Genomic DNA, 21,097 nt, shown 5'->3' on the forward strand with positions numbered 1-21,097 from the left:
TGTAGCGAGATCCTGAACTCTTCTGCCCTCCCCCTCACCGCTAGTTCGTTGATGGGTTTCTTTCTTACTAATCTGTTGCGTTCGTTCTTCAGATTTAGGCTAATTTGGGACCTCACCACCCTGTGGTCACTGCATCGCACTTTCCCGATTACCTCTACATCTTGCATAATGGGGGGGGTTGAACCCATTATGAAGTCGATTTCATTTTTAGTCTCTCCGTTAGGACTTTTCCATGTCCATTTTCGGTTCTTCCGTTTGTTGAAGAAGGTATTCATGATTCGTAAGTTATTGCGCTCTGCAAACTCGACTAGTAACTGCCCCCTGCTATTCCTAGAACCGATGCCGTAGTCACCTACTGCCTTGTCTCCTGCCTGTTTTTTCCCTACCTTGGCACTGAAGTCGCCCATTAGTACAGTATACTGCGTCTCTACTTTTCGCATTGCCGATTCTACATCTTCATAGAAGCTTTCAACTGCCTGGTCATCATAACTAGATGTAGGTGCATAGGCCTGTACAACCTGCAGTTTATACCGCTTATTAAGCCTAATTACGATGCCTGCAACCCTCTCATTAATACTATAGAATTCATCTATATTACCCGCTTATACTTATTGACAAGGAAACCTACTCCTATTTGTCGCCTCTCTGGTAAACCTCGATAACACAGTACATGCCCATCCTTCAGTGCTGTATATGCCTCATTCGGCCTCCTAACCTCACTAAGCCCTATGACATCCCATTTCATGCCCTCTAGTTCCTCTAACAGCACTGCTAAACTAGCTTCACTAGCTAGTGTTCTAGCATTAAACGTTGCCAGGGTCAGTTTCCAATGGCGGCCTGTCCAGCGGAGCCAGGCTTTCTTAGCACCCCCTGCTGCCTCACATGTCTGACCGCCGCCGTGGTCAGTTGTTCCGCAGCCGCTGGTGACTGAGGGCCGGGGTTTTATGGAGCTTATCATAGGAGGTTGCGGCCAATTACTGCACCAGGGTGGCCAACTCCTGTTCTGGTGAGGGAGTGCGTTACCGGAGGCGTTCATCGGCATCAGGTCGCACCCCAAACCTGTGTATGCAATTCCATCGACACGCTTATTTCTTTTTTTTTTCATCCGGTGGAGAATTGCGCGGCACCGGGATTTGAGCCCCGGTCCTCTTGCATGCTAGGCGGATGTTCTACCGCTACGCCACCGCTGCACGATTTATTATTAGAAGTCAAATCATAACGAAGCAGCGGTAATTATGGTTGCAGATGAACAATCATGACTGAACAAGTTTGGTGGAAGTTGTTGAATTGTAACCTATATCCTGAACGAGCTAGCCAGCCAAAAATTTACACTGATTCATGTTGAGTTACAAATAGCTAAGGTCTATTCCAGCCATGCGAACACTGGCAAGATCACGAGACCTGTGCTAGGCGCAGTGATCGTCGCGCGACCACGCAGCACCGCAGATTAAGTAACGCATAAATGTGGGCGAGTTGGTGAACGTTCATGATGTAAAAAATAGCGCGAAGAACACAAGGACAGAAGGGGCGACGAAGACAAGCGCTAACTCGCAACTAAGGTTTATTGCTGATTACACGCAATATATACATGGCACACTGAAAAACACCAAACAAAACAGGTTCCCCCGGGAACTAGTCAAGGGTAAAAACCAACGCAACAACACGTGTCACTCATCAAGGAAAAAACCCGGGAAGAAAACATTTGTCATTATTACTGCATGGCGGAAGCTAAAAATTCATGCTCACAATGTACCAAGTTTACCGACGGCTGGCTCATACACAGATTGGGACTGATGTGGTAGGCCTCCACAATTTCGCGGACCAGCTGGTGTTTGAAAAGCGTACATTCGCTTTCAAAGATAGGTTTGCAACTAATCGCTAGTGTTCTACCTTTGCCCGGACAATCCTCACACGCACGGCAATGCTCTGGGAGATTGCCAAACACTGTCTTTAAGCGAATTTCAATGCTCGCCAAGCCTCACATTAAGGCATCGCCCCGTCTGTCCTATGTACACAGCTCCGCATAACATATACTATGGTGAGGCTACCCCCAAAAAAAATGTAAATTAATGTGCCTCTGCCCGTGCCACTAGGTATAAGACAGAGGGAACTCGGCTCAAAGGCTTCAGGAGCCGAGCAGCATTCACTCTGTCAACGTCGTCGTCTTTCAAAACAATTCGTCGTCCACGCGTATCCAATTCTCGCATCCAATCTTGTATCCAATTACAGACCAATTTCCGTACTCCCAGTGTTTTCCAAAGGATTAGAAAAGCTAATTTTTTTTGTCATATTTCAAATGTTTTTCACAAGAAAAGAATTTGAACACACTCACAGTATGGTTTTAGGAAGGGTCGCTCGACTGAGGCTGCTTTGCTAAGCCTGAAGGAAATAATTTTGGAAAATATTGAAAATAATTTACTGACAGCCGGAATATTTGTTGATTTCAACCAGCAGCTTTCACTCTACTGCTATCTTAGCTGGAAAATAGGCACTAGTGTGTATGACTCGGTAAAAAAGGTCATCTCTCATACCAATAGTATGTGGCATATCACAAGAAAGTGTTTTGGGCCCTCTTTTATTTAACACATATAACAATGATATTGTCGATATTTACACCTCACTGCGATTTTTAACCTGTGCCAACTATTATTAAGCTCTAATGAAGACCTTAATAACTCTCAGCCTGGACCAAAGCAAATAAAATCAAGGTAAACCCTAATAAATCTAAAGCCATTATAATTCGAGCTTATAATAAAGACATTCCTCCCCTAGATCCACCCATATTCCAATACCAGCACATAGAGATAGTTCACGAGCATAAGGTTCTAGGTGTATATTTTTCTTCGCATCTTCAGTGGGACGCTCATATAAACCATATTTCTGAAAAGCTCTCTACTGTTATTGGTGTAATCTGAAGCTGTCGAACATTGCTCCCCATAAGTCCTAAACTCCAAACTTACTATGCTCTGTTCCTTTCTCATGTTACCTACTGTACTTTAGTATGGGCAACAACAGCTAAAACTAATATGAACAAGCTTCTTGGAAAGAAAAATTAATCGTCTCATTGTAAACTAAGAACCAACGTCAAATAATCAACCCATAATAGCATCACTTGATATGATCCGTGTGGATACTTTTTATGAATATCGCTTGTTACAATTAAGTTATTTCGGTTGGACAGGTATGGGTAATTTCTTGGTAAAACGTGCATCTGTTGAACACCGCACTTCAATAGCAAACACTAGAACCACTGACACGTGGTCTCTACCACATTTTAGAACAGACTACAAATTACAATCCTTGGCTCATAATTTTCCCGTTTTTCTCGACAAACGTAAGCACTGTTGGTTTTCGTCCTAAACAGTTAGAGCCTACTCCGTGCAAATATAATCTATCCATATATGTGTTCTTATTTTAAATAATATACTCGCCCTTACGAACCTTTCTGCGTTGTTGAGCTTTTTCCATGGATATTATTATTGATCAACTTTTTTGTGTAGTTTTCATATCGTGCTGCAGTGATGTATGCATTGTATGACACTTTTGGTCGTATTGGTCGTACTGCTAATGAACTTCTGAAATTTGCTGTTTGCTCCTGCTATGTTGTCTATGGGTTTCCTGGGTCTTTGTCAAGCTGTTTATACAACTTTTAGGCCAGGCAACACTCCACTTGTTGGAAAAAAAATTGATTTGATTTGAAGTATGACCACGAGAACTGCGGACCATTGTCGGAGACCATCACCTCTGGAATTCCCTGTCGGGCGAAAATTGGTTTGCAGTGACACTATAGGCGATGAAAAATGTTATAGAAGAGTAAGGGGCATCTACAGTAATATTCAGTTACGAATAACCGAATAACGAATAACGAAAGGGGACTCTAAGGACCTTAAAAATTACAGACCAATCAGCTTACTGTCTGTTACGTATAAGGTGTTTACTAAGGTAATCGCTAATAGAATCAGGACAACCTTAGACTGCAATCAAGCAAAGGATCAAGCAGGGTTTCGGAAACGGTACTCTACTATCGATCATATCCATACCATCAATCAGGTGATAGAAAAATGCGCGGAATATAACCAGCCCTTATACATAGCATTCATTGATTACGAAAAAGCATTTGACTCAGTTGAAACCTCGGCGGTGATGCACGCATTGCGAAATCAGGGGGTAGACGAACCATACGTGAAAGTGCTGGAAGATATATATAGTGGCTGCACAGCAACCATAGTTCTGCATAAAGAAAGTAACAAAATTCCCATAAAGAAAGGTGTTAGGCAAGGAGACACAATCTCCCCAGTACTATTCACAGCTTGCTTAGAGGAAGTATTCAGAGACTTGGAATGGGAGCAGTTAGGGATAAGGCTAGATGGAGAATACCTCAGTAATCTGCGATTTGCTGATGACATTGCCTTGCTAAGCAACTCGGGAGATGAACTGCAAATAATGATTGATGACCTAGACAGGAAAAGTAGAAAGGTAGGCTTGAAAATCAATATGCAGAAGACTAAGGTAATGTTCAACAGCCTCGGGAAGGAACAGGAGTTTACATTAGGTAGCGAAATACTGGAAGTAGTAGGCGAATATATCTACTTCGGACAGGTAGTAACCGCAGATCCGGACCATGAAAAGGAAATAACAAGAAGAATAAGATTGGTATAGAGCGCATTTGGCAAGCACTCGCAGATTATGACTAGCAGCTTACCGGTATCGCTCAAGAGGAAAGTATACAATAGTTGCATCTTGCCTGCACTCACCTATGGCGCTGAAACGTGGAGGCTAACCAAGAGAGTTCTACTTAAGTTGAGGACAACCCAGAGGGCTATGGAACGAAAAATGGTAGGGGTAACATTAAGAGATAGAAAGCGTGCAGAGTGGGTCAGAGAAATAACTCAAGTTAACGACATTCTAGTGGAAATTAAGAAGAAGAAATGGACATGGGCAGGACATGTAGTGCGAAGAGAGGATAACCGATGGTCGCTGAGGGTAACAAACTGGATTCCAAGGGAAGGAAAGCGTAGCAGGGGGCGGCAGAAAGTTAGGTGGGCGGATGAGATTAAGAAGTTCGCAGGGGTCAAGTGGATGCAGCTAGCACAGAACCGGGTTAAGTGGAGAGATATGGGAGAGGCCTTCGCCCTGCAGTGGGTATAATCAGGCTGATGATGATGATGATGAATAACCCCCAGTGGCTATTCAAGAACAGGTACATTGCAACTCTCTGTTATAGTCTTGAAGGAACCTCTGTGATTTGATGGACGTCTTAGCACATTCTTGACATTAATTTATAGTGAATGCGATGTCTGTAGACCACCAAATAGAGTCCTTAGCGCGGACTTTCGTGTTGATGGTGCCGAAATCACCTTCGTGCAAAAGGCGCAAAAATTTCTTTCTTGCACGTAGGTGGGACAACCAAACGAGCTGCGCAGATGGTTTTCTACGATGAGCTGTTGACGTAGCAGGGTCTTACGTTAAGGGTTAAATCTCGTCGGAAACGCTAGGTTTTCGCGCAGAAGTCTCAAATACATAAGCACACGCGATCTGATTTCTGGACTTCTTTCCGCCACTAAAGGCAGTGCTGCTTGATGGCAAGTTTGTCCTCACGCAGCGGAAAAATTCTCCGACGTCGCACTCTACCTCCTGCAGAGGCACTCCGAAAAGCATGTCGGCCGTGAGGAGTTCTTTCCCATAGACATATACCGCTTAGTATTGGCACCTCGTCATTCGCATATTTAGCCCTTGTAGCCGCGGTGTAAGGTCATCAAAATGTTTTGATGTAAATATAGATACCAGCTGCTCGTGGTCTGTTTCGATTGTGAATGGCTATGGCTTGCTGAAAATATAATCACTGAATTTCCCGCAAGCCAAACTGAGGCAAAGCCTCTTTCTTCATTTGCGCATACCGTTTCTCCGATCAATAGAAGTGGGAAGGCATAGGCGATGGCTGAAAACTTGTCACTGGTATGTTTCTGTCGGATCACTGCCTCCAGTCCAAAGGAAGAAGTGTCTGCGCCGACCACTGTCTTCTTAACAGGATCATACACCCCCTAGCACTGGGGGAGATGAAAGCATCTGCTGTGTTCAGGAAGGCCCCAACGAATTCCTGCTTGTTTGACAGCAAACACGCAAGCGACTAAAATATGTCCGCAAGGTTGGGTATAAAGCGGGAAAAATATGTTGCCATTCCGAGCATCCTTCGTAGTTCACTTCTGTTTGTAGGACTCGATATTTTTAAGATGGCGTCAAACTATTTTCGTCGGGTTTGATTCCGTGTTGGCCAAGCTTGTGACCTAGTAATGTGAGCTGGTAGAGGTGAAACAGGCACTTGTTCTCGTTTAGCGCGACACCTGTCTCGGTTAGTCGCTGAAGAATGGTGTGAAGCCTCTAGTTATCTGTTTCGTCTGAGCCCCATATAAGGATGCTGTCCGTATGAAATACAACTCTACTGACACCTTTCAGGATTTTCAGCACCTACTTCTTAAGTGCTCAGGCGTTGCCGCGATGCTGAATGGAACCCTGTTGAAGAAAAACTTCCCGAATGGCGGGATGAAGGTATTTCGCCCCGTCAAGCTGCTCTTCGAAGCAGCTTTTTAGCGGCTGCACCTTTCCTTTCCTTGTAGTAAAGGAAAAATAAAGTATTATTATTATTAAGCTTCTTGCTGTCCTCACTTAGTGGTATCTGCCCAAACCCTGGATTGGCATCGAGCTTCGGAAACGCCTTCACCCCGTGAAGCAATCTCAGTGTATGCTCGATGGACGGAATTGAATGCCACTCTCTCAGTACGTGACGCTCGAGTTCAGTGAAGTCCACGCAGATTCTAACATCACAGTTTGGATTTCGACTACCACATTGGTGCACACCATTATATCGGTGCACCATTATAACAGATGAAATGATACCAATATTTTCCATTCACTGCAGTTCAAGCATTTTTTTTTCATGTAGAGCGGACTCGGTATTTGGTGAGGGGAGCCCAAAGCAAATGGTTTCGCACCTTCGCACAGGTGAATGTGGTGCTCTTTTAGTAACTTGCCGAGGCCTTCAAAATAACGAATGGAAATCGTCTCTTGGGCTGATCTTCTTTGCGATGGCACTGACGAAGATAGCATCTGGAAGACTTTGATGGCGGGCTTGCGGAGTGAAGGAGTGTGGACATCTTCCAGCATGTAGACGTCTTGAGCGTTTCAAGTCCATGGTAGGCGACTTGAAGACACGCTACGCCTTTAGCTGCGAGAAATCTCCGATCAGAACCGTAGAGCTGCCGAGGAGCAGACGACAACGAAGGGTGATGCCTGAGGACGCAGAAAGTTGTAAGCGGGAGGACAGCTTCGTCGCCTTTGTCGATCTTGAAATCGACAGGTTGGCCTTGCGCTAGCATGGTTGTCTCCCACGTGTACGTGTCGAAGGACGAGACGGTTCCGAGAAATTCACCTTTGCTGCAGGGTCCTGAATCTTCAATGATGTCAACCGGGCGTCACATGCACAAAGACGCTTAACGCGTAGTGGCCCTTCTTCTGGCAGCCCTTGCATACATGTGACCGCGCTGGGCATAGTGAATGCGGATGTTGGTCTTTTTCACGCCAATGACAACATGTCGGAACTTCGTCAGCTGCACTTGTCTTGCACTTGATTCAAAATGCACTCAGTCGTCGTTGACGTGAGGGCGGGGTGCCTGGTATGCAGTCAGCCTGATGCAACTTTGTTGATGGTCAGCGTTTCGGGGTGAAGCTCCACCTACTGCTGACGTACGCTTTCAACCTGCCTGATGGACTGAAGTGCCTTCTGAAAAGTAAGGTCAGCGTCAAGTTACAATCTGGCTGACAATTTCTGATCTTCAGTTCACCAACCATAGAGTGCTTCGAACCAATTCCTCTCGGAGAATGCCGTACTCACAACTTTTCGAAAGCGTGTGAAGCGAAGTCACGAAGTCTTCCACACATTCGCCGTCGTGTTGGACCCTTGTGTAGAATCGTGCCCGTTCAAAGATGATGTTTTGTCACGGTATGAAGTAGCTTTAGAACAGGACGAGTTTTAACTTCTGGGCGTTCTCTTCGGGAAGTTTCAAGGTTGCGAACACGTATTCGGTCTGTTCGCCCGTCAAGAAAAGGAGTGTGTCGACTTGGTGCGATCCTGGCTTGTCGCAGAGACCGGTAGCCGTGTGGGAACCCTCGAACTGCTTCCTCCATTTCGGCCACATCGGCAGGAGTCGGGAAGCAGAAGGATGGGACCATGTTTCGGCCGAGCGAGCGGATGCAGCCCCGTCTGAGCTATTGTAAGAATTGCGCTACCATGCTGAGATGTCATCAGGACAGGACTTTAGGCCAACACTGGCAGGAGACACCTGCCAGCCGCAGACAGCCTCGCGCGAACACGCAGCAGCGCCGCCAAGCTAACCGGCCTGGCTGTGACTACTGCCTACGACAATTCCAAGATATATCAAGATTTAGTGTTTGTTTGAACCTACAGCCATAGCTTTAGCAGAATCGAGTAAGATTTCCATAGTACGGCATTCATACTTTTGAGCTGAAACAAAAGAGCTTTAATTTTTTTTTCCAGATTAATTGCTAGTTTACTAACAGAACATGTATACAGTTCTTCAAGCACATATCATATGCAGTTGTCACTAACTCTCCCGCATCAGTGGGAAACAACAAAACGGTAGCATCATCAGCCTTCAACATTCATTTGATATTTTTCAGTTCAAAAGTACCAATAATGAAATTATCTAATCCAAGAGGGCCCCATGAAAACGCAACACTGACTACAGCGCCAAATTACACATTACTTCTGTGTATAAATACACTTCTATGACTCAGGCATGACTGAATTAGTTGCAATGCTATGCCTGGATTGCTGTTGTAATGGATTTGATGTACAGGAAGCTTATGACTTCTACACTCATAAGGTCATGCTGAAATCATAAAACATCCGGCGTGAGAAGGCATTTTCCGCAAACTTTTCAGTTATTTTTTATTGAAGCAGAACAAGCCATCTCTCTAGCTAACCCTTCCAACACACAAATTCCTTGCAAAACACAAAATATCTGGGCAATCAAATATGCGTTCAAAATAAACCTCTAGAAACTATCTGAAGTACGAAAATAGGACTCCGGTTTGAGTACCTCACAATATTGCTTTTCCGCCTTTGTTCAAGAAAAACCGAAAATACACCATAGGAAAGGCCTATTGCGGTCATAGTTGAATCTAAATCCAATTTAAAGAGTAAATTTGAATTTCACTGATACCATAAGTAGTACTATTGCGAAGTTCGAAGAACACAGATTGTGCAGGTTCGGGAGGGGGGATGCAAAAAAAAGTGGCGCAGTACTAATGACATATGTGACGGCGGGCACTACTGATATATGGGCCGCTGATGGGAACACTGGTAAAATAATTGCTAAAAGGGATGTAGCACATAGGAACTAGACATACACGCAGACAAAAGCTACATTTAGCAAAACGAAGCGCGTAATGAACTGTCGGTGTCCCGTAGGCAAATATTTAGGCGTACATCTTTCGCAAGATCTCATTTAATCAGTGCATTAATAACACCGTAAAATAATACCCCAGTCACACGGTACATGTAATGTCATTCGCAGCGAATGATGTGTGTTAATGACATTTGTTTTGCTGCTACACATGCGTAGTTAATTAAATTTACAGGTAATGACATTCGCCCAGCGAATGAGCAGCCTGAACTGGCGACTTGCGTACTCTCAACACCAGCGGCAAACTTTAGCAAAATCAATAAATTGAAACAAAGTATAATTAAAGTAAACATTAAAATTGATTGATGAAAATAACATGTAATTACGTTTTCACATACAGCACAATATTTGGAGCAACTTATGCAACTATATTCTTCTTCCCAGTCGCCGACGGCTCTCTCAGCCATGTTTGTTTACAAACCGTCCTCGTTGTCGGCGAAGGTCACATAGCAGCGTGCTCCTGATTATATCCGCCAGCTGAGTGATGGAAAACGACTGTTCAGCCTCGACACTGCGAGATGCAGAAGGCGCACTGGAGCGACGACAAAACGCACACGCTCATCAAAATTTGCGAGGACCACCTCAGCGATTTGCGCCGAGCAAACCGCAACATGCGAGTTTATGTGGCGATACAAGAGTGCTTGCTTGCGCGGGGCAATGAAAAAACTGTGCAAGAGGTTAAATCAAAGATTGAAAATCTTGGAAACAGATACCGGTAAGCGAAAACTTTATTTTTGCCTTAACTGCTCTCACCGCGTGCCACCGTTCAGAATATTCAGCCAGCGCGGTATATACCGGTAGATGCATGCGTCGGTTTTCTATTTTTTTCGTGTGCCGATCCTTCTCGCGTACAGAGCAGCTTAACACGCTTGAAACAAGTACCAAAATCAATGGCCCCCGTTTCATTGTGCCCTATACCTGGCACTATACATGTTTTTGGTCGCAAGAAGCCTGCGCCGCTACGTCACAGGGTTATGTACACTGCCATTGGGGTCATGGCCCAAATAGTTGCGCCGATATGGCAGTGATTCGTTCCGCCATCGGTCAACAATAAGCCCGCCTTGCGCGGCAACAGCCCATTATGTGGCCCCTTTTCCAAGCATTACAACCCAGAAGAGCCGAGCACCAGGCCGGAGGAAAGCTTGTACCCATTGAAGAACCGGTGGGTAGCCGGCGGCACCAGGGATCGAACCCGGTACCTCCCGAATGCGAGGCGGATGCTCTACCACAAGGCCACCGCTTCACCACGTGTACATGTACGTACTAGCTTGGTTTGTGAACGCTGCTTACTGCATTTCTGAGTAATTTTTATCACACGACTTCAGTTTGAATTACTACATAACTCTTTTCGCTAGGAATCTTGTTTCTGCCTTGCGTTTGCCGATGCCAACCCCTTCCCCTTAGCAACTGCCTGGTGCATGAAACACGGGAAAATGTATTCGTTTTGTGCGAAAGCACCGATGTTCCAAAGTATTCGTTACAGCTTCTCTACCCTCATTGACTCGTGCAAGCAGTGAAAGTAGCATAAAGGCAATACATTCCTGGGCTGATATGACTGTTAGACTGCATGTTCAGAACGGGTAGCTACTTTCCTAGTAGCAGTGACGTAGTTGAGACCTCGAAATAGTATTAACGCCACTGCAGCAATAGTATATGTTTCTTGCAGGATTCTCAGTCGCAAGACAACGGGGCAAGGTGCCATCACATTGCGTTTTTATAAAGAAATCTCAAGGTTTCTGGCAAACCTGCCTGTCAACTACAGCAGTCTCGTTGATGAGACTGCTGCGTAGGGCGATGGTGCCACTGTTGAGATGGTACGCGCATTTCTATATAGCGCTATACATGATTCCTGTGAACCAAGAGCAAGAAATATTTTTTTTTATTTCATATCACTCATCACGAAGGAGACACACTGATTCTATTTTGCCTGACACATGAGGCGCATCACTTATTTATTGATTCATTTCTTACCCTGCTTCTTGCGGCTTCTGTATCAAAATGTACACAACAATTAAACTTGTACACGATAAGTGTTAGAGAGATGTCACAGTTACTACAAAATGCTACAGTAGCGTACAGTATAGGAATGAATATTACTCTAAGGTTGTGAAGGCTGCATACAACAGGTAGCTTTTTTCTGCTTCCGTATTAACCATGAAGCGACCTTGTAGGCAGTCTCTTCACTAATATGTTTATGTGTGGTATATTCTTTTATTTTTCCAGCTAATCGATAGCGTGCAGTATGGCCAGTTGAGGACAATGGGAATGATGCCACTACCTTCGAGATGCCTCCAGCAGCATATGAATCAGGATGTGAGCCTGCAGCACTCTCAGTGCCCTCACCACCTATCCAGTGCAGACGACCGTAGGGCACCACCACCAAGTCGCCAAGCAGCCAAGTTAAGTCGCAACGCGACGCAGGAGACCCTTTTAACTCAGCTGGTAAACACAAACAACCAGTTGTGTTCGGGGCTGAGGGAAAACAAGAAACGAAGCTTCTTCGCGAATCTGTAGGCAATGAAAAATTCCTGACTGCTCAAATATTTCCAAAAATAAAGTGCGTACTTGAGCTATCAATTTGTGGTTCGCCGTGCTTACTGGACCCGTTTCCAGACGTAATCGGCAAGTGCCGCCCTTACGTCCTGACCCTCACTAGTGCATATATCACTGTTGTTGAAGGGCTGCTCATAAAGTGCATTGAAAGTGTACACGTATTGCACCCACACTCCTCCACATTGCCTCTGGAGGCTTCGCAGATGTTGTGTAAAACACAAGATGCCCTGATGGTTTGCTTTGCGTTTGCCAGTTTACACTGCATTCTCTTCATAATGAACCTGAAGAGTGCCTTCACACGCCCAAATCCATTTTCCACTATCCTCCTCGATTTTGACAAGTTGTAGTTGAAAAGTGCCTCCTTCGAACCAATTGGTGCATTTGGATATGGCTTCAGTAAATGCGCCGTGAGAGGAAAGGCTTGGTCGCATAATATGATTGGTGCGACAGGAATTCCTTCAATGGTTGACACGGGAGAGTTGAATCTGTCCACAAGTTTCTTCAGTTTTAAATGGCCGTAAATATGGCCACCTGCCTGGGCTCCCAACGTCGAGGATGCGGTAGTGATGGTCCAGCAGTACTATGCTGTACCTGCATGTAAGTAGTAATTGTCAGCACGGGGCAGATACTGAATTAACGCATCCTATCCGCATGACGTTCAACTACTGATAACAGCTGTATATCCAGAAATATTTACAATGCTATTCAGGCTGCAATTTCGAATAAGAAACTAGCATTTCAATTTTAGGTGGTAGGTTTGCTAAAAATGCTTACTAGGGAAAAATGAGAGATGCTAGCTCTTGCATGCTGTTCTTAACGAAAAAATAATGATCGGAGCCTGTGTGCCAATCATTATGTGCACAGAAAATAATTATCACACCTATTGCCGTGCCGATACAACATTTTACATTTGCGTGGAAAAGTTGCACACATCTCAATATTTCAAATATGCATCTCGATTCCGTGGCTCCTGCTTTCAGGCCTACATACTCATTTGTGCAATAAAGAACAACCATTTACTGTTTATGTAGTTCTCGGTAATTTTGTCCTTGTCCTGCTCAGCTATTATTAAGTTGAAAGGCAAGAAAACAAATGCGTACCAGCCTTGTCGGCTGCATCGGTGAAATGACTGTGCACCGATGACCTGCGGAAAGCCGGTGACTGCGTAGCACGCATGTGCTCCGCCGTACCTTCCTGCTTTCGAGAATGTCGACGACTGCTTTGCAGAATTCCACAATGTTCTCAGAGGACCGGCCGATGCCGAACAAGTGCGCGATGGTCCGGTCCTCGGCACTGGAACATAGGCGGTACGAGCCCACGGCTACGCGCTCCACTGCGGAAATCGGCGTTCGCATGTTCGTCTCTTCACGTTGCAACACGCACTGCAGCGATTCCACAAGGTCTCGGAACGTGGCAGGACTGACGCGGAACGCTTGCTTGAAGTGGGATGCACCTAGGTTTGGCAGAGTTGCCTGAAACCAGTTCTCGTTCCTTGGAAAGGACCACCGCTCGCGAATAATCCCCGATCAAGTGCTAGCCCAAACGGCGACTGCCGTAAACGTATTCGTCACCAAACACAGTTCCAAATCTCGAGTGGTCTTCGTGCACCTTTCAATAGCAATCTTCAGCTGCCTGAGCCCGTTACGTCGCTTCCTTCTCATGAGATGAAGAAGAGATAGTGTTTCTTTGCTCTGCACTTCATTAATCACTGTCAGCATTCCAGCAACGTCTTCAGCGCCTGCTACAACGCCCAATTCCGCAGGCATGGCAGTATTCCCAGCAGTATCCGTGGCTACCTCTATGGTGGCTGGTTGCAGCATGGAATGGCGGGCGAGAGGCATCGCGAACGACTTTGAGCCTGTCTTTCTTTTGGATTTCTAAACGGAGCATTTGTCAGTTAAGGCTGTCGTATGGCGGACCAATATATTTTTAAATAGAGTTTAGATGTTCAATACTGTAATACAAATAAAAAAACACCAAGCATGTTAATAAAAACATTAGAAGGGTTCAATGCTGCTGAACCAAATATTGAGCGAAAGCATTAGCTGCGGGTGACCGAGCGTTCTTCTTCTCTTTTTCTTCTTCCTCAGCCCACATATAAAGCCGCTTTAACCAAGCAGTAGGAACGTGCCTTAGTGGCCTATAGGGTAACGTGAATGCCAGGGTCCTAGCAGGCTGATTCTGACATAACCGTCCCATGTGAAACGAAAGACCCAAGTTGGCAGCTCCTGCCAGTCCACACCCTAGTGTCACGTGGGGTGTGACGTCACAGCGTCACGTGGGTAAGACGTGGCTACCGGCCGCGCTACACTGAAGGCTCGAAACCTAGAGAAATACTAGAGTAGTATTGCTTCCGCAATCAAAATCATCACTTGTACCTTTTTTTTATCACAGCAGTTCGCAGATGGACCATGATGGACATGTCATCAATTGCAAATGCCATTCTGTATGTCCGTGTAGACTGGCAACGCCAGATCGCAATGACATTCAATATAAATGTCATTGCGGTATCGCTCAACCGGTATCGCTCAAGAGGAAAGTATACAACAGTTTCATATTGCCTGTACTCACCTATGGGGCTGAAACGTGGAGGCTAACCAAGAGAGTTCTACTTAAGTTGAGGACAACCCAGAGGGCTATGGAACGAAAAATGGTAGGGGTAACATTAAGAGATAGAAAGCGTGCAGAGTGGGTCAGAGAAATAACTCAAGTTACCGACATTCTAGTAGAAGTTAAGAAGAAGAAATGGACATGGACAGGACATGTAGTGCGAAGAGAGGATAACCGATGGTCGCTGAGGGTAACAAACTGGATTCCAAGGGAAGGAAAGCGTAGCAGGGGGCGGCAGAAAGTTAGGTGGGCGGATGAGATTAAGAAGTTCGCAGGGGTCAAGTGGATGCAGCTAGCACAGAACCGGGTTAAGTGGAGAAATATGGGAGAGGCCTTCGCCCTGCAGTGGGTATAATCAGGCTGATGATGATGATGATGATGATGATGATGATGATGATGATGATGATGATGATGATGATGATGATGATGATGATGATGATGATGATGATGATGATGATGATGATAAATGTCATTCGAAGCGAATGGCATTACATATACCGTGTGACAGAGGTATCAGCTGCAAGCATGCTAAGCCTCTTTATCCGGAATCTTTGTGGCGCTCCTCAAATACAGAAAATGGAGGCTTTCAAATCACTGTTAAGACCACACTTAGAATATGCGTCCAGCTTTCGGGGCCCTCGGAAAACTGCATTATCGAAAAAATTGAATGTGTCTAGAAACGTGTGGTGATGTTATAATAAAACTATATTCATGGGGAGCCAGTGGCACCCAAATGAAGGCTAGCCTTGGAATCAGACCTCTTAACTTAAAGCGGAAAGAAAACCGGCTGAAATTAATACGTACACTTTATAATACCTCCACTCGTGTACAAAAAAAAAATATATCAAGCCTGCTCACTACCTCTCAAGCATAAGAGATCACAACTGTAAAATTAGAGATATGAAGATTTGTACGATTGACATGAAGTTCTCTTTCTTCCCAAAAACAATATCTAAATAGAACACACTACAACTAGCCGAGGTGGTCCCTGCTGACTCGAGCGGTCCTCTTCGCTCAACTCATCGAAAATTTCTAATTATCCTTGCAATGTGTTCTTCGTGTGGCTTATTAGCATGTTTCGATGTTCCAAATGCTTCGCTCTGGTCATCATATTTTCAATTGATTCTTCGTTTTGAATATGTTGAATCGAAAACTTCATTACGTCAGGTAGTTCGAGCCATAGGGTATGCACTGTTTTCACCTTCAAGGAGATTTGGAGGTCAAGCTTCTGTGTTAAGTGTGGCGGCCGCCATGTGACTTAGGGACATAGTCACGTAGGCCACCAAGTGACCCATGAACACTGTCAAGGTCAAAGTCACGTGAGGTGACATAAGTGTGACGTGTGGGGCATAGTCAAGTAGGCCACCAAGTGGCTCGTGACCACTGTCGAGGTCAAGGTCACGTGAGGTGACGCGGAAGCAATGGGCGCAAGGGGGTATACATCCGGGCTCCTCCCTAGGTTACAACACTGCGCGAGATGGAGGAGGACGAATACCCTGCTACAGTAGCGCACCAGAATGCGAAGAAGGCACGTCGGATTGAGGCTCCGAAAAGGCGGCGGGCCGAAGAGACCCTCGAAGAACGCACAATGTGTTTAATCCAAGCTTGGCAATGAGCGTAACCATATCGGTGAAGCTTTCGCTCGAGAGTTAACCATAGTTAACCCATCAGCTATTTTTTTATTTTGTTTATTCTTATTTGTACCCACTCTCTTCTTGTAATGATTCAGCGCTGCAGGGCATGTTGTAAATAATAAACAATAATAAATGTCAGGCAAACACTGATCCGAGATTTCAATACTGTTATCAATATTGCATATCGGAAAATGAAACGCGGACATTCGAGTTAGTAAACCTCTGACCTTCCTCCACAAATTTCGGCTGTTGTTACCGATAGGTATAAAGGTTGCGCAGATCGGCAGTGGTGCAATAGAAGCCCTCGCGCTAGGCCAGCCATTGAATCAACTCTCACCCTGTCGCCATGTTGTGCCGTTTTTTTTGCTTGTCGCCAAGTAAAAGTTTTATTAAAGGTGCGTACACGCGGGATACGTCATCCCCGTCCTCACCTTGGAGCGTCGACGCCATTAGCAAGCCAAGACTATCGTCCGAGAGCTCGGGGATACCGCCGCGTTGCTTTGCCCCAGCCCTTCCTGCCCAGCTGATCCGACCAGCCGAAACGACCGCCGCACCGCCCCCAGCCTGGATCTGAAGACAAGGTGCACAAGCGAACCAACGAGAGCCGAGACCAGAGTAAAGACTCGAAGGACATGGAACACGCAACCCCAGCCCAGCCGCCGACGCGACTTCGAGCCGTCAGTCCCATGGATGCTTTGGTGGCGGATCGTTCAAGAGCTCCAGGGGAGGCGGATCACTCAAGTATCATTGTGATCATCGTCATCGTGGTGGGAAGCAAATCATTCACTTGTAACTTTTCTTCAACATCATCAACGTCACGTCACCACTGACTTCGACGAACCAATCGGGACGATTTCTCGGTGTCTCCGGGAAGTGTGGCGAAGAAGATCGTTAGTGGTCCTCGCGCTAGGCCAGCTATTAAATCATCTTTCACCCTGTCGCCATGTTGTGCCGTGTTCTTGCTTGTCACCACGTAACAATATTAATATTATAGGTCCTCTGCAGAATTCTTTGGTCAATCTGTTTCGAAAGGTTTGCAAAGCAGTTCGGTCGCGCGATTTATTGAAATTCCAAACAACCGCACTTTTAATCTTTGTTTCATTCTTTACTTCTCTAAGCTCTGTAAACTTTCTCAAAAACAGCGCAGGATACAATACACGGACACACAGGAGAAAAAGACAGGGCACTCCCGGCATCTCGCACTTGTGAACTTCTGCAAACCACCGATGCTTAACTAATCAATAGCCCTGCAGCTTAGTCAATTTTCGTTAATCAACAAAAGGCGCGCAAAACAAAAGCGCATCTTTCATCCGCCCTGGGTAACTTGCCAGGCATCACGAACTATGGGACCACCATTGGAAGTGTGTTGGCAATGTCCGGCCCCACGTAAGACCAGTGTATTGCCGTATTGGACAAATGGTAGCCTGAGTCTCTCTAGGGGAAACAGACGTCGTCTCGGCCTTTCGTTGATAAAGCTGTAGACTCAAGCCTGTTCAGCAGAAAGTGCGAACACACTAACCACGCTACCATACATCCTATCCCCATCTGGGAAGATACCGGATGTGGCTTTGCGAGAGTGGCCGTAAAGTGGCCTCCTACATTGCAGGGAAACCTCCCTTGGGAGACGATGCTGTCACGGAGCAATAATCGTGAGTTCTTCGAAGCAGATGGAAAAACGTAGCCGACGTTTTTCTTCCTTTCGCAGTAAATTTTAAGGCAGTCGAGAGCCGGCTTTCAAAATCGCCTGCTTCTTCTGAAACTGCAGCTCGCCCTGTGTTTCACTGTTGGCGTATGACATTACTGACCCGACAAAACAGCGCCTGCGCCGTTTTATTACACCCACGTTTGGCTGGAGTTCACAGAAATTGAGCGTACCAGTATTTTCTCAAGTAAGTCTCCTCCAGTGGCCAGCTCCATGATGATGAAGACCTTAGACGACAAGTCGATGACCTCACATACGCAGGTGATGTGTGGGTGGCAGATGGTGGTAATGATCTGCAGCTCACGGGGCAAGAATTTGGCCCGGTAGACGGCCGATGTGAGCTCCTTGGAAACAATCTTGCAGGCATATGACGTTCCTGCCTTGGACACCAGCCTGCAAAGACCATTTCAGAAAGCCTCAAAACCAACTTCTCTTTTTTCTTGGTGACCGCATAAATGTCCCGCTGTGGTTAAGTGCATGCCTGCTGATCTGCCGGTGCGGTTGTGCATCTCGGTCGATAATGCACTAAAGCATACAGCTTTACGTCGTAAACTGCACCTAAACAATTAATAGCGGCATTAATTATCCCTTTATTACTGCATTTAGGCGAATGCTATATAGAGAAATGGAAGTCGACGCTGAAGCCCAGCAATGTTTATGAAAACCACTTTTATAACTCATTATGTTGGCTTTCCCACGTCGCATGTTCATCCAAATGCGTCACTGGAATATTAACTACAAATACTGTTTATGTAACTAACGTATCATAGACGTAGAAGATGATTTATTATGTTTCACTGGCATCATAAGCATAAATATACACAAATGTGTGCACGTGTTTAAAACGCACTTCAAGAGCGAATACAATGTTTTTGCAAATTCCATATCTCCAACGTCATTTCTCGTTAAAAAAAAATTTAAAATATAGGCACTATCAATGTTAACGACTCAAGTTGGCAGTATATTCATGCATTACTGAGCGAATCATCTTAATTTGAGCAATTTTACTTAATGGCCTCACAATGGTATTCCGTCGCGCGAAGACCACTTCAGCGTATATGAGGACTTGTCTTGGCCTCAGAATAAGATAGGCTTTTTTGACAAAATTCTGGCTTGCGGATTGAGGCTCCCCTTTCACCCTTGTTCGATTTTCATTGACAATCTACTGATATCGCATACCCTCTCCTCTGGCCATTATGATCGTATCCGTAGAAAGTACTACGAAATTGTGCAGGTTTAACCCTACCTATACTCCGTTTCATACATCAGGTGCAACGCAGCGAAAGCTACACAAGTAGTCCGCAAGAAAAAAAATGGAGGCGTATCACTACACGCTCGTCTTGTAGTAGAGTGGTTCTTGCGGAAACGGACTGTATTCCTAGCATACAAGTTTGCGATAACTTGCTTCACGTGCTTAGGCATCTTCGCAGTGCGGATCTTATAGAAAAAATGCGCACCCAAGAACTATTTTCTCAAAAAGAAATGCGCAGCGCAGAGGGCACAGCCAGCGCCATCTAGTGGCACAGCTGTCAAGGTAGCGGGGCAGCGAAAACGCGACACGAACGCAAACAACATAAAAACATACAAATTCAACGAATCCGATCCTTTCTCCTTAAAAAAGGTGCTCTTTATGAAGTTGATGGCAAATGTAAGACGTATTAAGCTTGCAGACAAAATAACTATTATCTGCTCTCGTCAAGAGTAGGCACTATTTTTCATCGCGGATGCGGAGAGCGCAAACAAGAGCTGTAGCATTGGCAGTGTTGCGCTTGATGTATGAAACGGAGTATAAACCTCGTTATATTGACTGAAGCCACCCGCCGATATGGACAGGTAGTTAAGGCTGTCAGAATGAACCCGAGTTCGAACCCTACCAGCTATAATCCGCTCCGATACCTGTTTTAATTTAAAAACACTACATCCGAAGACGCAACGTTTTGCTAGGTTACGAGAAGCATCGCCTCGGCCGCACAAGCTGGCGTCTGTAAGCATAGCGCTGCATTGTACGACCTGGGAGTTACCAGCAACGCCAGTATTTGAAAGACTAAACGGTGCTGGTCCTAAACTAACTCACGACTGCAAAATACAAATTTTGGATACAGACGCGCATGTTCGCCCTTTTTCACAGCTGCTGAAGTGCATTCTTGCCGCCGCTGCATTGTGATGGAGATAAAAAAAAAACAAAAGCCCTCTGAAACCGTGTCAATTACCGCTCGTAATCTTGCAAATAAGCTTCGTTATCACGCGCCGCTTCACGAAACTCATGGTACATCATGCTGTGAAAACTAAATGTGCTATAAAGATATCAGCACAAAGCAGACACTAATAAAGTGGAACGTTGAGCTACTTGGTTAGACATGATGAAACACGCAGCTGAATAGGTGACAAAGCACAGGAGAGGCACAAACACACACACACACACGCATAGACAAGGACAATGTTGCACTGACAACTAACGATTTATACCCGAACACGATTTTTTTTTCAACATCTTCTATGTACCCATCACTTCCTCTTTCACTGTCCTCCCAATGATCTAAATAGTCAGACGCACACAATTAAAGACGAAGTATAACACTCAAACTAACAACGCGTTATTTGTTGGAGACCCATTGCAATGGACTCAAGACTAATGTAAACCGTGTGAAATATCTATCCTCTCCATATTTTTTCGGTAAAATCGCGTAAGGAGAGTGAGCCGTTTCAAGCGATTGTGTCAGAATGAGGCACATGGTGGGTAATGCTGTTGTCATTCTTGGCCGGCCATCTTCGAGACGTTATGATAAATTAACCCCACAGCATCCAAACTCGAAACCTGTCCTCTAATATCCTCAACCTAAATAGAGTCTCGTCACATTAAGTTTCTCTTGACGTACAAGATATGTACTATCTAATTCCACACTGCGATGTTAAAGTTCTTACGAAGGTCAAATGAAGTTCCCGTGCCGTTTCAGAATCGCACGCGTATCGGCCTCGATTCGTCCTTTAATTCTTACATGCTTACCTTTATTCAATAGTGTGATATGAAGTGGCCAGGGCTAAGTGAAAAAATGTGGGATGTGTATTGTCAGACACGCATCGTTACAAGTTGATAGGGGAAGTGGCCCTGTTGACTG

The 21,097-nt window shown here is 45.3% G+C and overlaps 1 protein-coding gene across 1 annotated transcript in view; it reads right to left on the reverse strand.

Moving 5' to 3' along the window:
- Positions 1-21,097, reverse strand: part of LOC146194298 (testis-specific serine/threonine-protein kinase 3-like) — a 320,653-nt gene that overhangs the window by 206,656 nt on the left and 92,900 nt on the right. Inside the window, exon 2 of the mRNA XM_084596524.1 lies at positions 18,155-18,374. Coding sequence (XP_084452650.1) covers positions 18,155-18,374 — 220 coding nt within the window. The remainder of the gene's footprint in view (positions 1-18,154; positions 18,375-21,097) is intronic.

Source organism: Amblyomma maculatum, chromosome 3, assembly GCF_055883805.1.
Source record: "Amblyomma maculatum isolate TAMU_Amacu chromosome 3, ASM5588380v1, whole genome shotgun sequence".
Lineage (NCBI taxonomy): Eukaryota > Metazoa > Arthropoda > Arachnida > Ixodida > Ixodidae > Amblyomma > Amblyomma maculatum.